This window comes from Meles meles, chromosome 20 (assembly GCF_922984935.1).
Source record: "Meles meles chromosome 20, mMelMel3.1 paternal haplotype, whole genome shotgun sequence".
NCBI classification, from domain to species: Eukaryota; Metazoa; Chordata; class Mammalia; order Carnivora; family Mustelidae; genus Meles; species Meles meles.
The window spans coordinates 56,408,683-56,428,174 of NC_060085.1; the positions used below are offsets into that span (position 1 = coordinate 56,408,683).

The 19,492-nt window shown below is 54.6% G+C and overlaps 1 protein-coding gene across 1 annotated transcript in view; it reads right to left on the bottom strand.

Annotated features, from left to right (window-relative positions):
- The window catches only part of SLC6A6 (solute carrier family 6 member 6), an 83,206-nt gene that overhangs the window by 16,830 nt on the left and 46,884 nt on the right, over nt 1-19,492 (bottom strand). Inside the window, exons 6-9 of the mRNA XM_045991763.1 lie at nt 12,210-12,342; nt 4,727-4,861; nt 3,408-3,511; nt 3,152-3,276 (exon numbers count right to left, since the gene is read on the bottom strand). Coding sequence (XP_045847719.1) covers nt 3,152-3,276; nt 3,408-3,511; nt 4,727-4,861; nt 12,210-12,342 — 497 coding nt within the window. The remainder of the gene's footprint in view (nt 1-3,151; nt 3,277-3,407; nt 3,512-4,726; nt 4,862-12,209; nt 12,343-19,492) is intronic.

A 19,492-nucleotide genomic window follows, 5' to 3' on the forward strand; every position in this document is an offset into this window, starting at 1 on the left:
CGCCAGAGCCAAGGCCCAAAGCTGAAGGGAGGTGTGCACGGGGCCAGGCCCCGGGCTCGGGAGACCCTCCGCCACCTCCTCTTTTCATCACCACATGCCCCTGCAGTGCCCTCAGTTTCCCCATCTGGGAAGTGAGGGACAGGATCCCAGAAATGCCTCCCCTTCTTGTGCTCAGATTCTCAGATGCTAAGACCACAACCCTAGGAAAGGGCTTCTGGTTTCTAAAGAGGGGCCTCTGGCAGATCTGGAGGCAGGGTGTGGGAGACGGGAGCCCCGGCAGCTCGGGGGGCACCCTTCTGACTGGAAACATTCCAGAGTCATAGGGAAAGGCCTCCTCCTGTCTCCAGCGGGCCTGAGGGGAGAAGCCAAGGGTAGGGACCACAACTGAGGCCTGCAGGCGCAAAAGGCAGTAGGAAGCAGCAAAAGGAAGGAGGCCAAAAGGGCCTGGGCTGAAAAAATAAAGTAAAATCCACAACTTAAAAAAAAAAATAAAAGCAATAATAATGATAAAAAGTCAAGAAACGGTGAAGACAAAAAAGGGCTGGAGGGCGGGATATTTAGAGCAGACATCAGAAACCCAAGGACTGGCTTCAGAATGGAAACAACAAAAACAAAAACAAAAACTTGAAAATAAACCGGACCCAGAAACCACACCGTAGGGCGTCAACCACAACCGTGGCAGCAGGGGCAAGCCCTCCTACCGGCCAGAGTCTAGCTGACTCAGGAAAACCCGGCCATGACCTGGCGTGTCCCCAGGCTGCGACCGTAGAAAATCCCATGAGAAGTGAGGGAAGGGGCACCACTACCAACCCCAAAGCCCCAGTTGGCAGGAGCCACGTGAGTACCTCGGGGCCCCCCTACAGGGCAGCTCTGGCCCACTGGTGGGCTTCAGTGCGTGGGGATTCTTGTCCAGCCGACTGCGAGACAGATGTAAAATGGGGCCCCCCACCCACCCCCCTGCCGCCCGCCGGGGCCTGGTGGAGGAGGTCTTCTCAACGCGCTCGTTTCTGTATTTCAGTTTTGCCTTTGTCAAGCCAGCCTCTGGGAGAGGGTCTGAGCATCTTTCTCTAAAAGCGCACGGTGAACTATAGAGAGAGAAGTCCATGTGAAGGAACGCAGCCGCTCCGAGCACCAACGCATGCCTCTCGGCGAGCAGAGAACGCGCCCCTGCCCGCGCCGCGCGCACTTTGTTGGGCTGAATAAGGATCTGGTTCAAATGCACTTCGCTCAGTATGGTGCTCGTTAAAAAGCTTATTAGAGAAAATAATCACCCTTGATGTGTCAGCTGCTCAGACATCACCGTGGGGAACAGACGACAAGGTCTTTGAAGTGGACAGGAGGAAGGAAACAACTTAGGGCGATGATGTAGACATATATAAAAATACCTAGTTGTCCACAGAAAAAGATCTATTTTATATATCGAAGAGAGAGATATAAATATCCCACCACCAGACTCACTCCATGCTCCTGGCAATTGCGACTGGTTTGTAAGCCCTCGACTGGAAAAAGCCATGCGAAGGAGCTGCAAATTGTCTCTCCCTCATCACTGGAACGGCCACACTCCCAAGTAGGTGTGGATCTTTCTAGAATTACTCTGTGTTCTCAGTCTCCGGCCTGCCTCTCGGGGGCTCTTGGGGTTGGAAAGCTGCATCTGACGCTGTCTGGGACTGGGTGCAGTGGAGAGATGTGTGGGGCTGAGGTGGGGACTTGCTCCCCTTGTCCTACAACACTGGGGGTGTGAGGATGGCAGAGAAGGTCAGAGGCGCTCAGACGCATTCTCACATAGAGTAAGACCAGAGCTGTCACGGGCATCCAGGGTGAGTGGGGAGGCAGGAGGTGGGGGCGGTCCTCAAGGCACAGGGGCCTGATCCTCACCAGTCCAAGCAAGACTCTTGCTCTCAAGCCACGGGTCTCCTCAACTGCACAGCATCTAGATGTCTAAATGCACAAGGCTGAGGTATCCCTGAGCCCCAGTGCTAGGGTTCTATGGCTGAGGGAGCAGGACACCGCTCAGTTTCCCATGAGGGCAAGGGCAAGGGCAATGCCAAGGCAAGGGCTCTAGCTGTGCCTGACTCTGGTCCACACTGGTCCCTGGAGTTAGGACATTAGTCTCTTCTCTGAGGCTGAGAGAAGCCTCCACCCCGGACCCTCACCTGCTCCGTGTGGTCCCAGAGAGGTCCTGAGAAATCGGAAGGTTAGGTGCAGCACAGAGCGTGTACAAAATAACCAAAACCTTCCAGGCAGCTGATGATCACCCGCCAAGTGAATGGGCAGGATAGGACTGAGGTGGAAAAGGGGCAAGGGTAGAATCTGGGGATCCTAGGAGCCTACGGTTCTTAATCCCATATCCAAACCACTGTAGTTTATAGCTGCGGTTCTAGACTTAGAATATCCACGGGCAAGTCCTAGAATACTGTGGTGCTGAGGCTCTAGGATTCTAGCAACTGAAGACCTCATCATTTTCAGGTTCCAGACCCGCCCTGTTGGAGTTCCATGATCCCAGCCTAGGATCCCACGCTCGGCAGACTCCATAGTTCTAAGACTTCCACCAACAGATCCCACACCCTGAGGGGGTGACACTGTCCCCCCCAACCTACGCCCAAACTGGATCTGTCACCGTCCCAGGGGGTGGCCAGCATGCCCACTGTCTCTCCCCCTCCCGCTGCCTACGGTGGTGCCTGACACAGGGCAGACTCCGCCAGTAACATCGGTGGAATGAATGACGGGTTTGCTAGAGGGAGCGTGCTGGGAGCAAAGTGCAAAATACAGAAACCAAAGCTGAGAAGGTGGTGATGGAATGCCGGCTGGTGGCTGGCTTGGGCCTGAGTTAGGAAAGTGGTTTCTGCTGCTGAAACCAGGAGTTTGCTGGGGAAGGAGAGGGAGGGAAGACCACACACAAGTAGCTAAATATTCCCCAACTTACCCAACCCCCGCGTTTCTGCTGCCCCTTGAGCCAAATTGCAATGCAAGTGCTTCAAATTTAGCTTTTGTACTCTTTGATACTTGGGGGACATCTTGGTGGGGGGGGTCCGTTTCGGAAACCAGGCTCGTCCCCCCCCCAAGCCCCCTGGGGTCTGGCTTCATGCCTGCAGTACTCGGCTTACACACTAGGTGGCAGTGCCCACCACCACTGCCACCAATACCACCATACCTGACTCAGCCACATCAGCAATGTCCACCCCTTGCTCTTGTGCCATGAAGCCCAGGATGGAAAAAATTGCGAAGCCAGACACAAAACTGGTACCACTGTTCAGGCATCCCAGCAGCATACAGTCCCTAAGTTACACATATGTCAGGGAGCAAGTTAATTCACAACACAAGGAAGCCACGCTCCCTACTTCTTCTCTTTTTTTTCTTTAAACATCATCATTTCTAAGGTCCACCAGGCCCGCTGGCGCGACACTTGCCTGTACGAGTTGTACTTGTACTTGTTGTAGCTCCCCAGAGAGGTCATGGCCCCCAGGCAGATGGCATAGGAGAAGAATATTTGGGTCCCAGCATCAATCCACACCTGTGAGGGTTTGGGTGGGGGTGGCAAGGAGAGAGAGAAGGGGCTGTTAGAGCCAGCTTCCTGGAGGAGATGGTGCGGGTTCCCGGCCACCTGAAGGACTGCACCTCAAAATGTGCAGATTCTTGACTGCAGTCAAAGCATTTATGCTGGAATGCAAGGTGTCTTTCAAGGCAATACTGAGCTGCAAGGAAGCCCAGAAGTCGAAGAAAAACCCAGTCACTCAGCATCAGGACTACGAGGAAGGGCTTTTGGAGCAGATGGATTGGAATTCCAACTATGAAATGAATGCAAGCAACAGGGCTCCCGCCTGGAGCCTTAGTTTTCACATCTGTAAAATGGGCTCCGCTGCACTACTACACAGGTTCTAAGACTAAAGATTAAGCCCAGTGCAGACACATGCTAAGACTGTTAAGTCAAGGCTGCTATTATTACTGTAATTCCTATCGTCTGGGAACCCACAAGCTGGAGCGGGGAGGAACTCCCTAATGGATTATGCAGGCAAAGCCGCTCTCCAGAACCTTCATCCAGCAGCTCTTGATGGCCACAAAGCTGCCTTCCCAGCTGTCCTCTGATATTGGCCAAACCATCCCCTGGCCGCCCCCCCATCCTGCCCAGGGCAAGAGGGCAGTGGGAAGTGAACCAAAGCAGCACAGGACCTCAAAGACCACCTGAAGGCTGGGGATCCTGGTGGCAAAAGGTCCTCAAATGCGCCAGTAAGACATCCCAGGGCTTTCTCCAACCCCCTGTGGTCACGTGGCTGAGCGCCAGGAAGTGGGCACTCAGCATCTGCCCCTAGACCTCCCAGAGCTCAGCACCAACTCTGAATTCTAACCTCAGCCAAGGAAGCCAGCAGCGCTCATGGGCCAACTCTCCCCACAATGCCGCCCTCTCGGCCACTGAGGGCATAGGCCAGGGCCAAGGAAGAGACGAGCTCATCAAAAGACCCCCCCACCCCCACCCCGCGCCTTTCTCTGGCACAGGGCTGGAAGGAGACCGTACTTGGCTGGACTCAGCAGTCCTCCACATGAAAAGATACACACAGCTGGAAAGGCCTGCGAGCATGGTGGACAACCTGCCACAGCCCAGCGGGAAAAGTACTGGAGGCTGATGGCCCGACTCGAACTGCGCCCCCAAGACTGGAAGAAACTGCACGTCAGCTTAGCTTTCCCGCACCTTCCCCGGCCCCAGGTGGGAGGACAGGCCGCCCTGCGGTACCTGTGGGTCCTCGAGACGGCTGATGTCAGGGTACAGATAGAACTTGATGCCTGCGCCTGCACCGGGCAGCGTCAGTCCACGGACCAGCAGCACCAGAAGCATAGCGAACGGGAAAGTGGCTGTGAAGTAGACAACCTGTGGGGGTGAGCGGGAGAGAGCAATTCAGGGGTGCCCATGGCATCAACCAGTGCTGTCAAATTCAAGCATCCTCTCCGAGGCCAGGGGTCTGGAGTCGAGCTTGCTGTTTGATCCTGTGTGTGCTTAGCCTCTCTGGGCCTCAGCTGCCTCCCCTGGAACCTGGGTATGATATCAGTCACCTACCTTACAGAGATTCAGTGAAAACAATACTGAGTATCTGGGCCCTGGAAGTAAGAGTGGTGGCCAAGACAGACTCTCTGCCCTCATGCAATAGACATGAAGAAGGAAAATGCAAATTAAGAAAAAAATGCAAAATAAAACTGTCTAGTGTCTATGTAAAAGGCTTAGCCCAGTGGTCAGCCTGTGCCAGGATGTATCAGCTAACGTTACAACTGTTAGTAGGACTCTTAGAGTGAAGAACCAGTTAGGTGAGGGTTCAGACCCCAGCTCTGTCCCCTTGCTTGCTGTCTGACCTTGGGCATGATGCTTCACCTCTCTGGGCCAGTTCCCTTATGTGTAAATGGAGACTACAGTAACAGAAGACCTCCATCCAGAGGTGAGGCAAGGATTCAAGGAGCTATCCGTACCACCACCTGGCATGTAGGTGCTCAAGAAATAGGGCTTGTTGCCGACAGTGACCTTGCAAGCAGCACAGGGAACTTCTGGGAGGAAATGAAGCTCTACTGCCCTTTGGCCAGGAGACCGGGAAGGCCCCCCTACTTCCTTGGGGCCGTGAGAGGCCCCACAGCCTTCCCCAGGTAACACAGCACATTGCAGGCTGCCCAAGGTCAACTGGAGATGGACACCAGAGAAGACCCATCCTGGACTGCTCCATGGCCAAGGTCCCACCTACTTCCTCTCCTTCACCTGGTCTCCAAACACCCTATGCCCTCAGTTCTCTCGGATGGATCCTTCCCTATCTGTTCCTTCAACGGAGGAGTTTCCAGGCAGGGTTCACGCTCGGGAGGAGCTCAGAGATGTGTGGCTCCGAACTGACCGTTGAGATCCTGGTGTTTCCAGTAGGGCACCGGCACAGCGAGGACTCCCCGAGCACAAGGACCCTTGATGCTCGCCCCACCCCGCCCCACCAACTGGCGTGCCAGTCACCGTGCTGACAGAGGAGGAACGGGGCGCTCAGCAGGGCTCGAAGACTCGCCTGGGTCATGCCCAGAGCACAGGAGCAGCAGCCAGGGTCTGTGCAGGTGGACCACCTCACTCTGAGCAAAGGCATGAGGCATTTGACTTCACCGATGCAGCACGGACACCAAGTTCCTGCGGACCAATTGAAATGCTAAGACTGGGTCGCAGGGGCCCTGACTCCCTCAGGGCCTTAGGGGACCAGGGGACCAGAAAGGGATGACTAAACAGCCAGTGTACAATTTTGTAGGTGAGGAAACGGACACCCAGAGAGGGGATGAGCATGTCCATGGTGTTGGGAGCTGGGGGCGGAGCCGGGTTACTGCAGGGCACTTCTGGGGCCCATGTAGGTACCAGACACCTATGGAGTGTGACCGAGCCCTGATCCCTGCCTATCTGGCACAGGAGTCCTTGATGGAGCACAATTCTTGGGACAGCCGACATCCCTGTGAGTGGAAACAACCAGAAAGGGCCTTTGGAAAAGGGCAGGAAGAAAGCTCTCAGGGCCTGCCTGGCTCAGCTGCCGTTGGCCGGCCACCACCAAGCAGCGTTGACTGAGTGCTTACTGTATGCCTGGCACTATTCTAGGAGCAATAGTTACTTCGTTGTACTTGGCTGGTCCCACCCTAACCCTTTGAGGCAAGTTTCATTAAGAACCTCATCTTGAGGGGCACCTGGGTGGCTCAGTGGGTTAAAGCCTCTGCCTTCGGCTCAGGTTGGGATCCCAGGGTCCTGGGATCGAGCCCCACATCGGGCTCTCTGCTCGGCAGGGAGCCCGCTTCCTCTTCTCTCTCTGCCTGCCTCTCTGCCTACTTGTGATCTCTGTCAAATAAATAAATAAAATCTTAAAAAAAAGAACAAAAAAAAAAAGAACCTCATCTTGAGGGTGAGGACATGAAACCCCCGAGAGTCCACTGCTTGCCCACAGGTCACACAGCACATAAGTGCCCCAGAGCCTGCGGCCCGCAGACGACAGTGTGCCAGAGCAGGAAAACCCCTTCCATGTCTGGTACTTTATTCAACTCAACCCTCCCAACAACCAGAGGAAGGCTGGACTCCCCAAGGGCACAGGTTGGAATTCAAGCTCTGTGACTGGCTTGCTGTGAGACCTTGAGCAAGCTACTGTCCCTCTCTGGGCTTCATTTAGGCTCAGACCAGATGAGGTCTGACGTTCCATCCAGTTCTGCCACTCCAGGGGGAGAGACAGAGTGGCAGGGAGGGTCCGCTAGGGGTCACCTAGGCTGGGGTTTGGATCCCACCTCTGCCTCCTCCCAGTTTGGTGGTTTGGCCTCAGCCTCAGCTCCCATCTGTATGAGGAGGAAAATAAAGGTGCTCCCTCACATGCCACCCTTAAGATACCTTAGCAGGGAGGATTCTCCTGCCGGTCCCATTAGGCTAAAGGGTGGGCCCTACGTCTGCCTCTGCTGCTCCTCCTCCAGCCCTGACCACTTTTCTCCATCTGGGCCTCAGTTTCCCCAGCGCCCACAATCTTCTCCTGAGGCAGAGAACCCTCCCAACTTCCCAAGGGCAAGTGGCAGGCGTGGAGGGTGGGGACAGGTCAGGAAGCCACAGAAGGGGTGAAAGAAAGAAAAATCAGCATGTCCCCCCAACAAGCTGCTCCTCCCTTCCTGCAGACAGGCCCCCCACTGGTTCCCACCTCTGGGCCCTGCTGCAAACCACACCCGGAGGCCCACAAACAATTAACTGCTGACAGCAGGCTGTCCCCAGAGGGCGGCCACTTCAAAGCCAGCCAGGCCCCACTGGGTTGGGCCACCGGGCTCTGGCCAGAGGGCTTTGTGTCAGGGACACAGGAAACCACCCGGGATGGGGGTGGCTTCCCTTGTTTTCCTGTATCAGATCTGTTTAACAAGCACTTAAGGAACACTTGCTGTGTGCCAGGTATAGGCTAAGAGCTTTAGGTGTAGTAACTCATTTAACCCACATGGCAACCTGATGAGGTAGGGAAAAGGATTAACTGCATTTTCCAGAGGAGAAAACGGGCCCCAAGAGGTGACATCAGGGGCCCTGGGGTCACAGAGCGAATAGGTGGCCGAGGTGGGATGTGACCTCGGCCAGCTGGCTTCGGAGTCCTGTGTCTTTGGTGTGTGTGTGCGTGTCACCGGAGTCCACCCCCTGACCCAGGACAGGACAGGACAGGACAGCCCCTCCCGCTCACACAGCCCCACCTAGTCACACCACCTCAGCGGCCTCTTTGGAAAGACACCCTTGTTTTGCAAATTCTGCTGCTCTGAGGACAAGCCCCTGAGAGCCATTCTCTCAACTTTTCCGTGACTCCCCCGGGATCCTCCCGAGAGAGGCTGGTGCCAGCCGCCGCCAGTGGGCCTCTGGTGGTGGCCCAGCAGGCCTTGCCACGGGACGTAGTATTTTTCCATTCTTCCTGGCAAGCCTCTGTGGTTCCTCTGAGCCCGTGACCCAAAAGCCCTGTGGCCCAACTGCCCTGGAAACTTGCAAGGACAATTCTTCCTCGTTCCCCTCAGGATGGTGGGGAGAGTGGCCCACAAGGCAGGAGGGAGACGGCTTAGTCTCCCGCCGCCCTGAACTTCCTTTTGGGGATAAAGGCCTGGGCAGTAGGGGTCACTCATCCCAGAGATGGAGGCTTCTAGAGGTGGGGCCACAGATCCGTGCCCAACATCTAGGCAGGGCCTGAGGGTCTTCATGGCAGCCCTGTGTGTGTCAGAGGGGGAATCACTAACTCCTTTCACATAAGGGGAAACCAAGGCTCAGAGAAGGAAGGGTACATTCCCAAAGTCATGCAGCTTGTGGGAGCAAAACTGAGATCCCAAACCAGGTCCGACTCTGACTGGCCAGGTTTGTTTTCCAGTGTGGGACGGAAGCGTTGGAGGGTGCAGCCTCAGGACACGTCTGTGGTCACGTCAGCGAGGGCACTCCCCTTCGGGTCCCCAGCACTTAACTTCCCATGGGATGGTCTGGACTTGGCACTTTCCTGGCCTCATGCCCTCCGGTCTGGCTAGCTAAGGGGCAGGCAAGTGATGATTAGGGAAGAATGCAGGATGCAGGACACCCAGGTGGGGGAGCTGGTCTGCCTGGGTTCAAATCCCAGCCTGGCCACGGACACCTCTGGATGTGAGGCTGATGGAATGAGCAGTGATCGACAGCCCCGAGAACGGGGCCTGGCGCGCATGCGCGACGTAGCCTTTGCCGCCATTCTCGCTGTTTGTTGAATGAATGAAGCCCTGGCATATTCAAACCCTTGGAATGATGACAATTCCAAAAAAAGGGAACCGAGGCTCAGAGAGGCCAAGTGACTTGAACTTGGGTCCTGAGCTGTCCAGACTCTTCCTCCATCCACCCCCCGCTGGGCCAGCATCAGCCACTGAAGCAGGGCCAGCGCCAGGGCCAGGATGAGGTCCGTCCTGCTGCCCATGGGCCCTGCCCCCACGGCGGCCATGAACCTGGTCTGTGGCCAGGGCTGAAAGCCATGGCTGGCGGCGGACGGCAGGCGGGCGGGCAGGCCGGCCATGGAGCTCAAGGAAGTCCACAGAGCCTTACTGTGTTTGTCTTGGCTTCTCTGGGCTGGCCCGGGTTCTGCTATTGTTCTGGGAGCCATGCCTGCCCCTCAGGGGCCTGGAGCGTGAGGAGGAGATTGTCTCCAGGGGCGGGGGTGGGTAGGGGGACCTCTGTCAAGTCACGTCTTCAACTGGCCACAGTTGCAGCCCAGTGCCCTCTGTATTTTCATTTGATTCTATACTTCTGCCCACCCCAGCCCCCGGCCCCATTGTATCTCAAAGGTTGCCCGGTCTTTCTGGGAAACCTCAGCTTCCTCCATCAGACTGGGGGCTCCCCCATAGGTCTGGGTCAGATATACCTCAGGGCCTTTGCATTGGCTGTTCTCCCTGGAATATTTTCTCCTCCCATAGCCACATGGCTCACCCTTTACTTCCTTTAAATCTGTGTCCCAAAGTCACCCTCCTTGGTGAGCCTGCCTGGCCACCCCATTTAAAAGTGTATCCCAGGGCGCCTGGGTGGCTCAGTGGGTTAAGCCTCTGCCTTCGGCTCAGGTCATGATCTCAGGGTCCTCAGATCGAGTCCCACATCTGGCTCACTGCTTGGCAGGGAGCCTGCTTCCTCCTCTCTCTCTCCCTATTTGTGATCTCTATCAAATAAATAAATAAAATCTTTTAAAAAATAAAAAAAATTTTAAAAAGTGTATCCCAGAACTTTCTGTTCTCCCTCGCCACGTTACTCTTCAGTCCTCACTGACTCCTATATATTTTACACATTCACCTTGTCGCAGCCAATAAATCTCTCAGCTCCCGGATCAGAGAGATTTCTGTCTGTTTTGTGGACTCCCAGCGTATCCCCTGGCTCTATTCCTACAACAGTACCTGACAGGTAGTAGAGGCTCAAAATGTTTGAGTGAATCAGGAAACGATCATGTCTCTAGCACGGCTGGGGACAAGTGCTCCATAGAAACTTCCAGAAAAACTCACCTCCATGTGGGGAAATGGGAGGGCACAGTGAAGACACGATGGGTGTTTACAGCACTGTCTGTGCCAGGCATTGGCGCTGCGGGCACCACATACCTCATTGGAGCCTTCGCCTCCACCCATTCTGCACAAGAGAAAGTCAGGGCTTCGAGGAGGGGGTGCCCTTGAACAAGCCACTTCAACTCTACCAGATCAGCTCCCTCCTCATTTGAACAAAGGCAGTAAGGAAATGCTTTGCGTGTAAGACAGAGGAGGAGGTGGGCCAACAGGGGTGAAGGAGCACCCCAAGGCGCCTTTGGGGATTGCTCGAGGGGCCCTCTTCCTGCCTGTCCTGGTGCGACAACGTCAACCTGGACTGCTTCCTTTCCAGACTGGGTTTTAGGTCCCTGTTCTAAAATCGTCCCCATTCTGCTTCTGCTGTCCTGGGGACCCAGATCTTGCCTTTAAGGAAATGCTGGGATCTGTTCTGATCTACGACTTCACTTCAAAGGGCTCTTCATCTGGGGAGAGCATGGTCCTTAATGTAAATTCCAGGGCAGCAAAGGCCCCTCTCTGGGAGATGTCACCCCCTGCCCATCACCGTACCTCAAATGCCACCTTACCTTACTCTTTAGGCCTCTGGGGGCTTCTAGACCTTAAAGGGATGTTCCCCTGTCAAGATGCAAGTGACAGGAAGGAAATGATAGGTAGGGTTCATATAAAGGCAGGTCAGCCAATTCCTTCTCTGGCCTAGAGCCCCACCACAGTGATTTCCACAGACCCCTCTGCATCGCCTTGTCATCACAGTGACCATGACCAAGATACTGGTTAGCGTCTTGGTTATCGGGTAACTGTTCAGCTCTAACTTACCAGGTAGTCCTTTAGTTACAGGCTGTCCTTTTCATTATTGGAAATATACCAGTTACACTTACAACCTCAACTGTAAGCTAACATTTTAATAATCAGCTACCACCCTGGTTAATAGCTAACGTTCTAGTCTTCGTGTAACCTATTAAACCAGCTGCAAATATTTCAGCAATGGCTAACGTTCTGGTTAACAACTAACATCTTGGTTTTGAGCAAGTAACTGAATCATCAGTGAAAGCTTTCCTTAATAACTAACATCTTCGTTTCCAGCCGAAGTGTTAGTTGTACGCTAATCTGGTTAACCAGACTTTGCAACCAAACTCCAAGTCTGTGCTTCTCAAACCTCCACGTGCATTTGGATTATCTGGGGATACCATTCGGACATGGGTTCTGATTCTCCAGGTGTGGGGCAAGCCCATGGGTCTGCATTTCTAACAAGTCTGTGGGGGACGCTGAGGCTGCCAGTCAGGGCACACTTTGCAAAGCAAGGGTCCATGTTCGGGGTGAATTGCTGGTAATTAACAATAAACTTACCTTGCTACCTGCTAACTTATCAACACCCGCGTTTTTTATTTGCTAAATCTGCACTGGCAACACCTGGATATGGGCACCAGGGGTGTAGGGAGCTTACACAGGTCCCAGAGAGCCCATCATCTGACTTTCAGGAATTCCATGAGCTAGTTGTTAAACTACCGGGAACTTGGAATCAGACATGGTAGGAGTATATGCACCAGGATGTGGGCAAATGCCACAGATCAGGGCCTTATTTTCTTTGAGAGGACTGCTTTAGCAACATACTTGGGCTCCTTGGGCTGGGCTGGTTTCAAGGAGGAGGGGCTGCGGGCGGGGGAGACTCTCTGCGGGGGCAGGGGAGGGATGGACGCACAACTCACTTTCCCTGTGGACTTGACGCCCTTCCAGATGCAGAAGAAGCAGACCAGCCAGACCAGGAGGAGGCAGAGAGCAAGGTCCCACTTCAAGGAGCCAGGGTCGTCGATTCCAGAAGACAAGCTCAGCACGTTGCGCCTTCAAGCAAACAGAGCCACAAAGTCAGTCAGGTTGGGCCCTGGGGCACAGAGAGCTGAGGCCAGGGCTCCAACAGGCTAGGGTTGAAACACTGGCTCAGGTGTGTTTCCACAAGCCCCCTCTCCTTTCCAAGCCCTGGAATCCCCAGGGATCTCTGCAGCAGCACTCACCCAGAACATAGGGGTGTGGAGAAGTCAACGAAGGGGACAGATTGAGACTCCTATGTCAAGTGAACCTGGGTCCAACCCAGTCTGACCTCGGGCAAGTTAAGCACATCTCTAAGCCTCAGTTTCCTCATCTGTTAAATGCGTACTAATTCCCATGTGATTGATTCTCAGCAGACCCTTCTTCAGTGTCCACTGTGGGCCAAACACTGGGTTCAAATGTAACCCTACTGTGTGAAAGTCTATGACTTTGGGTTAGTTACCCAAATTCCTGGACCTGAATCTCCTTGTTTGTGAAATGGGGATAACTACCCAACACTCTGTCCCATCCCTCTTTTGTTATTATTCACCCCTTTTTCATATCTGAATATCCATGAAAATGTAAGCCGCAAGAGAGCAAAGTGTTTGTTCTGTATGTGGCCGCAGAGCACCTACCCACCTCTTTACAGGGATCGCTGTTAAGAGAAAACCCACACGAAGTGCCAACGACAAGGTCTGAGATGCAGCCAGCACTGGGTAACCCTTAGCGCTCACTCCCGTCCTGGCCTCGGGATGCCCGGAGCAGCCTCTAGCACCTGAGCCGTGCGGGCCTCCTCCCTGCAACTCCGCAGGGTTATGAAGGTCTGGGAAGCAGCAGGGAGACAGTGCGAAGGCTCACTGGCCTGGCCCAGCATCACACAGCAGAGGCTGGGTCTGCGGAGTCCGGGAACCTCACTGATCTGCAGATGATGCGTGAGAGCACCTACTCACACACGTCCCGGAGGGGCTGATGCCATCTGAAGTTGGGGTGGGGTAGCACCGGGTGCTAACAGCCAGAAGCCGCAAAACTCAGTGCCAAGATTCTGTCCCCACTGTCCCAGAGCAGATACTGCAGCAGTGACTAAGGACAGGGGCATCAAGCGCAGGGACATCAGGGTCCCCCGTTCCCCGGCTCCCCAGGCTGCGGACCGCGGCAGACAGGCACAAGGAGCTTGTGCTCCCTTGGGAAAAGCCGGGATTCCTTCTAACCAAAGTTAGTTCCTGGTTTGGAGGCCACACTCCAGCAAGAGAGGCAGAGAGGGGGCGTGACTTTGTGCCCCCTGTGACAGGTTACAGCTCCTGCCTCCAGGCCACTGCCTAGGAATGCATTCCAGACCATTCCCCAGCTTCCGGCCAGTTGTGGTCAGGGCCCTGGAGGTCAGAAGGCCCGCTGGGCCAGGATACATCACTGTTTTGCCTTTCTCCACTCTACCCCATCCCCACCCCGCAGAAGCTTCAATATAAGGACCTTGAATAACTCCAAGATCCCCATCTCAAGTGGCATCCAAAGCGAGGCCATTTCTTTGGGCCACTGTTGTGCTCCTAGCACCTAGAACAGCGCACAGCACATAGTAGGGCCTCAATAGATACTTGCTGAGTGAATGAACCAAGGACTCAAATGAGGATACCAGCAAGTTCACAGAGCACTCAGAACCAAGTCATGAAGCAGTTCTGTTCACCTCAAAAAGGGGCAGCATTCCTGTCCTTGTTTTTGGTGAGCTCCTGACATCAAGGAGCTCCCCTTGGATGCCTCTGATGGTGTGTGCTCAGAAGGTCCGCAAGGCCTTTCCAACTTATCTCATCTGATCCAAGGACTAGAGGTCATTTGCTCCATTTTGCAGATGGGGAAAACCGAGGCAAGGAAGCGTCAACTGACCGCAGACACACAGCCAGCGGGTGGCTAGGCTGCCTCCCTACACTCAAGCCTGTTAAGACTCCAGAAGCCTGTGTTCTGCAGACTGCCCCGCACTGCTCCTCCAAAAAGCAGACAGAATAACGCCTAAACCTTAAAAAGAATCTGCCCAGGCCCCTGCTACGGGCCAGGGTCCCCTGAAGCCTCAAGCCAGGGGGCATCCCCTGAGGCAGGCTGTCAGCCAACCGCATCCCGGCTGGGGCCCTGCCAAGCACGTGGATCTGGCGGCTGCAGCTGCTTTAGAACAAAAAGCCTTTCCCTGCGCAGCCTCCAGAGCTCAGCGCCGTCAATGAAGGCCCAGGGCATGCTGGGCAGCGGCCCAAAGCTTCCTTGTGAATGGGCAGAGTCAGGGAGAGAGAGTGCTTTCCACCTCCACACCTTTGGGCCCGCTGCAGAGCCAGCTACACCGTCCTCATGCTGCCAGGGAAGCCTTTCCCGCTGCTCTGCACGCAACTGACTGGAGTCCCTGTCTGTCTCCCCAGCCATCCCCTCACACCAGATGTCACTTTCAGGTGAAAAGGTCTGGCCTGCCTACCAGCCTCCAGACAGCTTGAGAACAAGGATCTCACAAACAGGCACACAGCAGATGCTCAGCTCATGCTGAGAAGGTCCCCAGCCTTTTCTTGCCTCCTCTGGGCAAGTCAGCTGAGAATCTTGAAACCCCAGAGCCTGAGCTCTTCCCTTCCCTGTGCGACCACACCAAGCAAGGTCGGTTCGCAGACACCCTTTCTAAAGCCTCCTCCTACCCATGTGCAGGGTAAACCAGTGGTGCCTATGACAGATGGCAGGCTGGCTCTGGGCAGCCCACCAGCTCTGGAAGCCACAACGGGGAAACCGAGTCTCCACGGCCAGTGGCCATCTCCTTGTAGGAGTTCATGACGCCTCTGGGTGGCACCATAAGGAATGTTCTCTTTGATCCAGCCATACTCCATGCCTGAGCCTCTCCCGCGTAATTACTCTTGCACGTGTGGCCAACGACAGGGACCACCCCAAGCTATGCATCACAGCACCGTCTGTAGGAGCAACAGACTGGAAACCACCCAAGCGGCCATCAGCAGGGGCGAGGCAGCAGAGAGAAGACACAGGTGGAACGCCAATGCCGCGGGGCCTGCGAGACGGTGGGAAAGCTCCCAGTGAGCAGATTAAGAAACGATATCCTGGAGATAAAGTAAGTGAACAAAGCAAGGTGAACGGGGCTTCTGGCAAGCACCCTATTGTGTTAAAAAGGGAAGGGGGTGGATGTACATTTGTGCTTCAATGCACACAGACTATTTTTGGCAGGACACACTAGACGCCGCTGCCCGTGGGGAGGGGGACCTGGTGGTGGGGACGCGGGGGAGGGGAATGCACTTGGCCTTGGGTATCGTTTTTTTGTACTTGAATGTTTTTCTCTTTGGATGTTTGATGTTTTTAGATGAATGATTCAATGTTTTTAATAGCACCTTTATAAAAATTATTTAGAAGTCTTGAAAATGTTTGTAATGGGCCATACAGACGTTCTAGGAATGGAATGAATGTGTCTCATCAGTCAGGGGTTGTCAAAACAGAGCCCAAAGTGGGCTCGGGGCCAAAGTGACGGACATCCTTTCCAAAGATAGCTCTGGGTAGCCGTGGAGTCGAGTGTGTGCGCGGCCATCCGAATCCTTTTTTGAAGGGACCCCGCATGAAGGACCCTCCACAGGTCCCTCCCGTGTGGGACTCCCAGGGCCTCAGCCACAGAGCATTGGAGAGGGATCTGCTGGGCCTTCCTGTGGTGGTGAGAGGGCTCAATAAACTGTAGAGTGCAGTGCCCCAGAGGAACAGCCATAGTGCACTGCCCCTCAGCGGTTTCTTAACCACCCCAGGAGACTGCATGGTACCCCAAATTCAACCACATGTCCCCAGCACTGCCACCACTCCTCTATGGACCCTTTTGCTTCCCAGAGCTTTTTCAGCGGCCTCTCCACTTGTCTTCCTGCCTCCACGGTCACCCTCCTCCCGGGTCTGCTCTGATCAAGACAGAATCTGTCCAGACCCAAGTCAGGTGACCCCACTCCACATCCCATTCCACATCCTCCCATGGCTCTTACCTACCCGGCTCAGAGGCCCTCCGAACCTGCCCTATCCCTTTTGGCCTCCCTGAATAAGGCGACCAAATACTCTTACCATTCAGACCTATTAATGACACTGGGACCACAGGTGTATCAACGGGACAAGTTCACGTATGCTGGTCCCATCTCCAACCTCATCCCCCATATGGCCCCTTCAGCCACAGTGTCTTCTGGTATGATCTCTGAAGAGACTGAGCACACTCCTGCCTCAGGACCTTTGAAGTTTGTCAGTCACTTGTTATATGACATGACGACCACCCCCCTGCGTCATTTCAGGTCTCTGTTCAAATGTTACTTCGCCAGGGCAGCCTTTCCTGGCCATCGTATAGTCACTCTCCTTCCCCTACCCTGGCTTTACTTTTCATTATCACTGCTTTTCTATTACAATTTTATTTGGGTTATCCATTTAATGTCCACTGGTCTTAATGGAATGCCATCACCACTGGAGGCTGGGCCCGTGTCTGGTCACTGCTGGATCCAGAACAGTGGCTGGCACAGAGGAGTTGTTCAACAGACATTAACTGAGTCAATGAATCATACCCTTTTGGATGATGGGGAAACTGAGGCTCAGAGAGGTTCAGGAATTCACCTGAAGTGACCCAGACTAAAAAAAAAAGAAAGACCAACCCGGGGCCTGAATCCCTTTTTCTGATGCCACCCTGGGGACCAGCCACCCGTGTGCCTGGTCCTCTGCTGCCCTTCACGAGGGCCCCCAGCATCCCAGGCTTCCTGACACTGCTCATCCAGAGGGAGGAGACCCAGAGGTGAGCTGCATTCTTGTCCAAGAATAGTAATGATTCATTCCAGGGTGGGATCCAAAAGAGAGTCGCCTGGACGTCTGTTGTGAGTCGGCCGCCCCGCTGCCGTCCAGCCAGCACTCAGAGATGTAAATACGTCCTCCGAGTGGGCCAAATCGTTTCCTTTTGACTGCCGGCCAGCCATTTATTGGCCCTGGCTCTTCCCTGGAGACTGGCGGAGGCAACAATTATAAAAGAGCCCGTCCGCCCTGAGCATGGGGCCACACAAGGCTTTCTCCACCGCCTCCTCCTTCCGACAGCTGCAGGGGAAGATTGGCTGAGCACGGCTTGTTTGCAAATATGACTCATTTCTTTGATTCTAATAAAGTCTAATGATACGTGCTGAGCTCCCGGGGGGGCTCGGGAGGAACCAGGGAGGAAGGCATGGCTCCGGCCTGATGGAGGGCATGTGGCCAGATCTGGCCCCGCCTGTCTTCCAGGGCTGAGGTGAAGCAGGACCCTTAGGATAGAGTGAGGACCTCAGAGGAGGGACCCGCAGGATGAGGTTAACCAGGGGCACAAGCTCTGTTTTCCATCAGAGCCACTCTGAGTCGAATGATAAAGCCAGCGTGAAATGACTGTCTCCGGGGGCCCGGGAGCTTTCACAGGGCTCTGGAAGAGGTCATCTCACTGGCTCCTTGCTGACAATGGTGCTTTAGCGTTACAGATGGGGGGGTGCTGCGCGGTGCGGACCATGCCAAGAGGGGACCCCCTGTGACCTGACAGGGGGTCACACACACACACGGCACAGTGTTACCTGTGACCGTGGACCCGTGGCTGGGGGGGACACAGACACCAATGTCGGAGATGAGGCTGGGAGCCCTCTTCTATCTAGCTGCTTGTGTAACCTTGGACAAGTCACTTAACCTCTCTGGCCCTCAGTGTCATACCCAACAAGCCATGACTGGAGGCCCTATCCTTAGCATGTCACTCTTTAACTTGAGCCAGACTGTGACCTCAAGGTTCAGAGAGGAGGTGACTGCCCTGAGGCCATGCAGCGGGGACGTGTTGGGGGCCAGAGGCAGTGTCCCTGCTCTAAGGGACCTGGACATCACCCATACTCTCTCTCAGCTAGCAAAATGAGAGAGGGGGAGGGCAGCTGGCAGGGATGATCAGCAAATTCCTTCCCTGTCCACGGGGCCGTAAGGAAGTCTCAGCTTTCACAGCACCTTGTTATTCTGATTCCCAAGGAGTTCCCAGACACCCGTCGGCCACTGGTCCACCTCAAGGACTCACACGTCTGCTACAGGTGAGAAGTGGACAGAAACAACGGCTGGGGCTGGGCTCTGGCTTGAGGGATGTAGAGAGCAGCCTTCTTTTGCAAATATGCTCACTGCTCTGCTGCCTAACCTGGTACCAGTCAATGACACCTCAATAATGTCCTGGCAAGCCTCTCCTAATGGAAACCCCAGAGCGAGGCACTAGAGGGCCAGGGGCTATTCTGGGGGGGGAAATCCTGTAAGCTGTTTCACCTCAAAGGGAACCCAGACCCACTGATGGTTGAACCCTCTGAGGCCCTGTATACTGCTGGTGCTTAATATATGCCCTATTCTCTCTCCCACTAGTGTGTTCCTTGAGCAGTAGTGAGAAAGCAGATTGTCATGTCACTCACCTTCCTGTCTACCTTCCATGGCTCCCCCTCCGGAGAACGCCGCTCAAACTTACCAGGCTAACATTCAAGGCCTCAAACCTTCTCCTGGCACCATGTGTCCTATCCTCTGGCCAGACTCATGACTTACGGTCCCCAAACACTTGCATGTGTTCAGAATGCCATACCTCTGTGTGGGCTGTTCCTTCTTCCCACAATGTCTTTTTGCTCTCCTTTTCAGCCTAGTGAGCTCCTATTCATGCCTCAAAGCCCAGCTCCTATGGCCCTTCCATTTGCAGATGAGGAAACTAGGCCACAGAGGGGTGGTTAACTTGCTTCACCAGGCTACACAGCCATGTGGATGTGGACACGGAATTCATAAGAAGAATCAGCATCCAGTGAGCACTCACTGTGTTGAAACACTCTCACTGAATCCTCTCTGGCTGAGTGAGATCATAGTATGGGGAAAGCCACGAGAGGGTTCTGAGCTGAGAAATGCCATGTTTAGATTCAGCTGCAAGGGCAAGGCAGGGAGAGGAGAGTCCAGTGCTGGGGTCTGGGGGAGTGATGCTGAGGGTGTGTGTGTCGGGGGGGGGGGGGTAATGTAAGTGGGGAGAGGAGTCAAACTTTGGGTGTACTTGAAAGGGAGAGCCCAGAGCATCTGGGAACTGGATGTGAGATTTGGGGTGGGCAGGAGTTCGGGAGGATTCCCATGTACTTCCCTACTTGAAGGGCCCCTGGAAAGATGAAATGCCAATGAGAGGGATCAGTCCCAGGCACAACACTCATGGGAGCTAGTT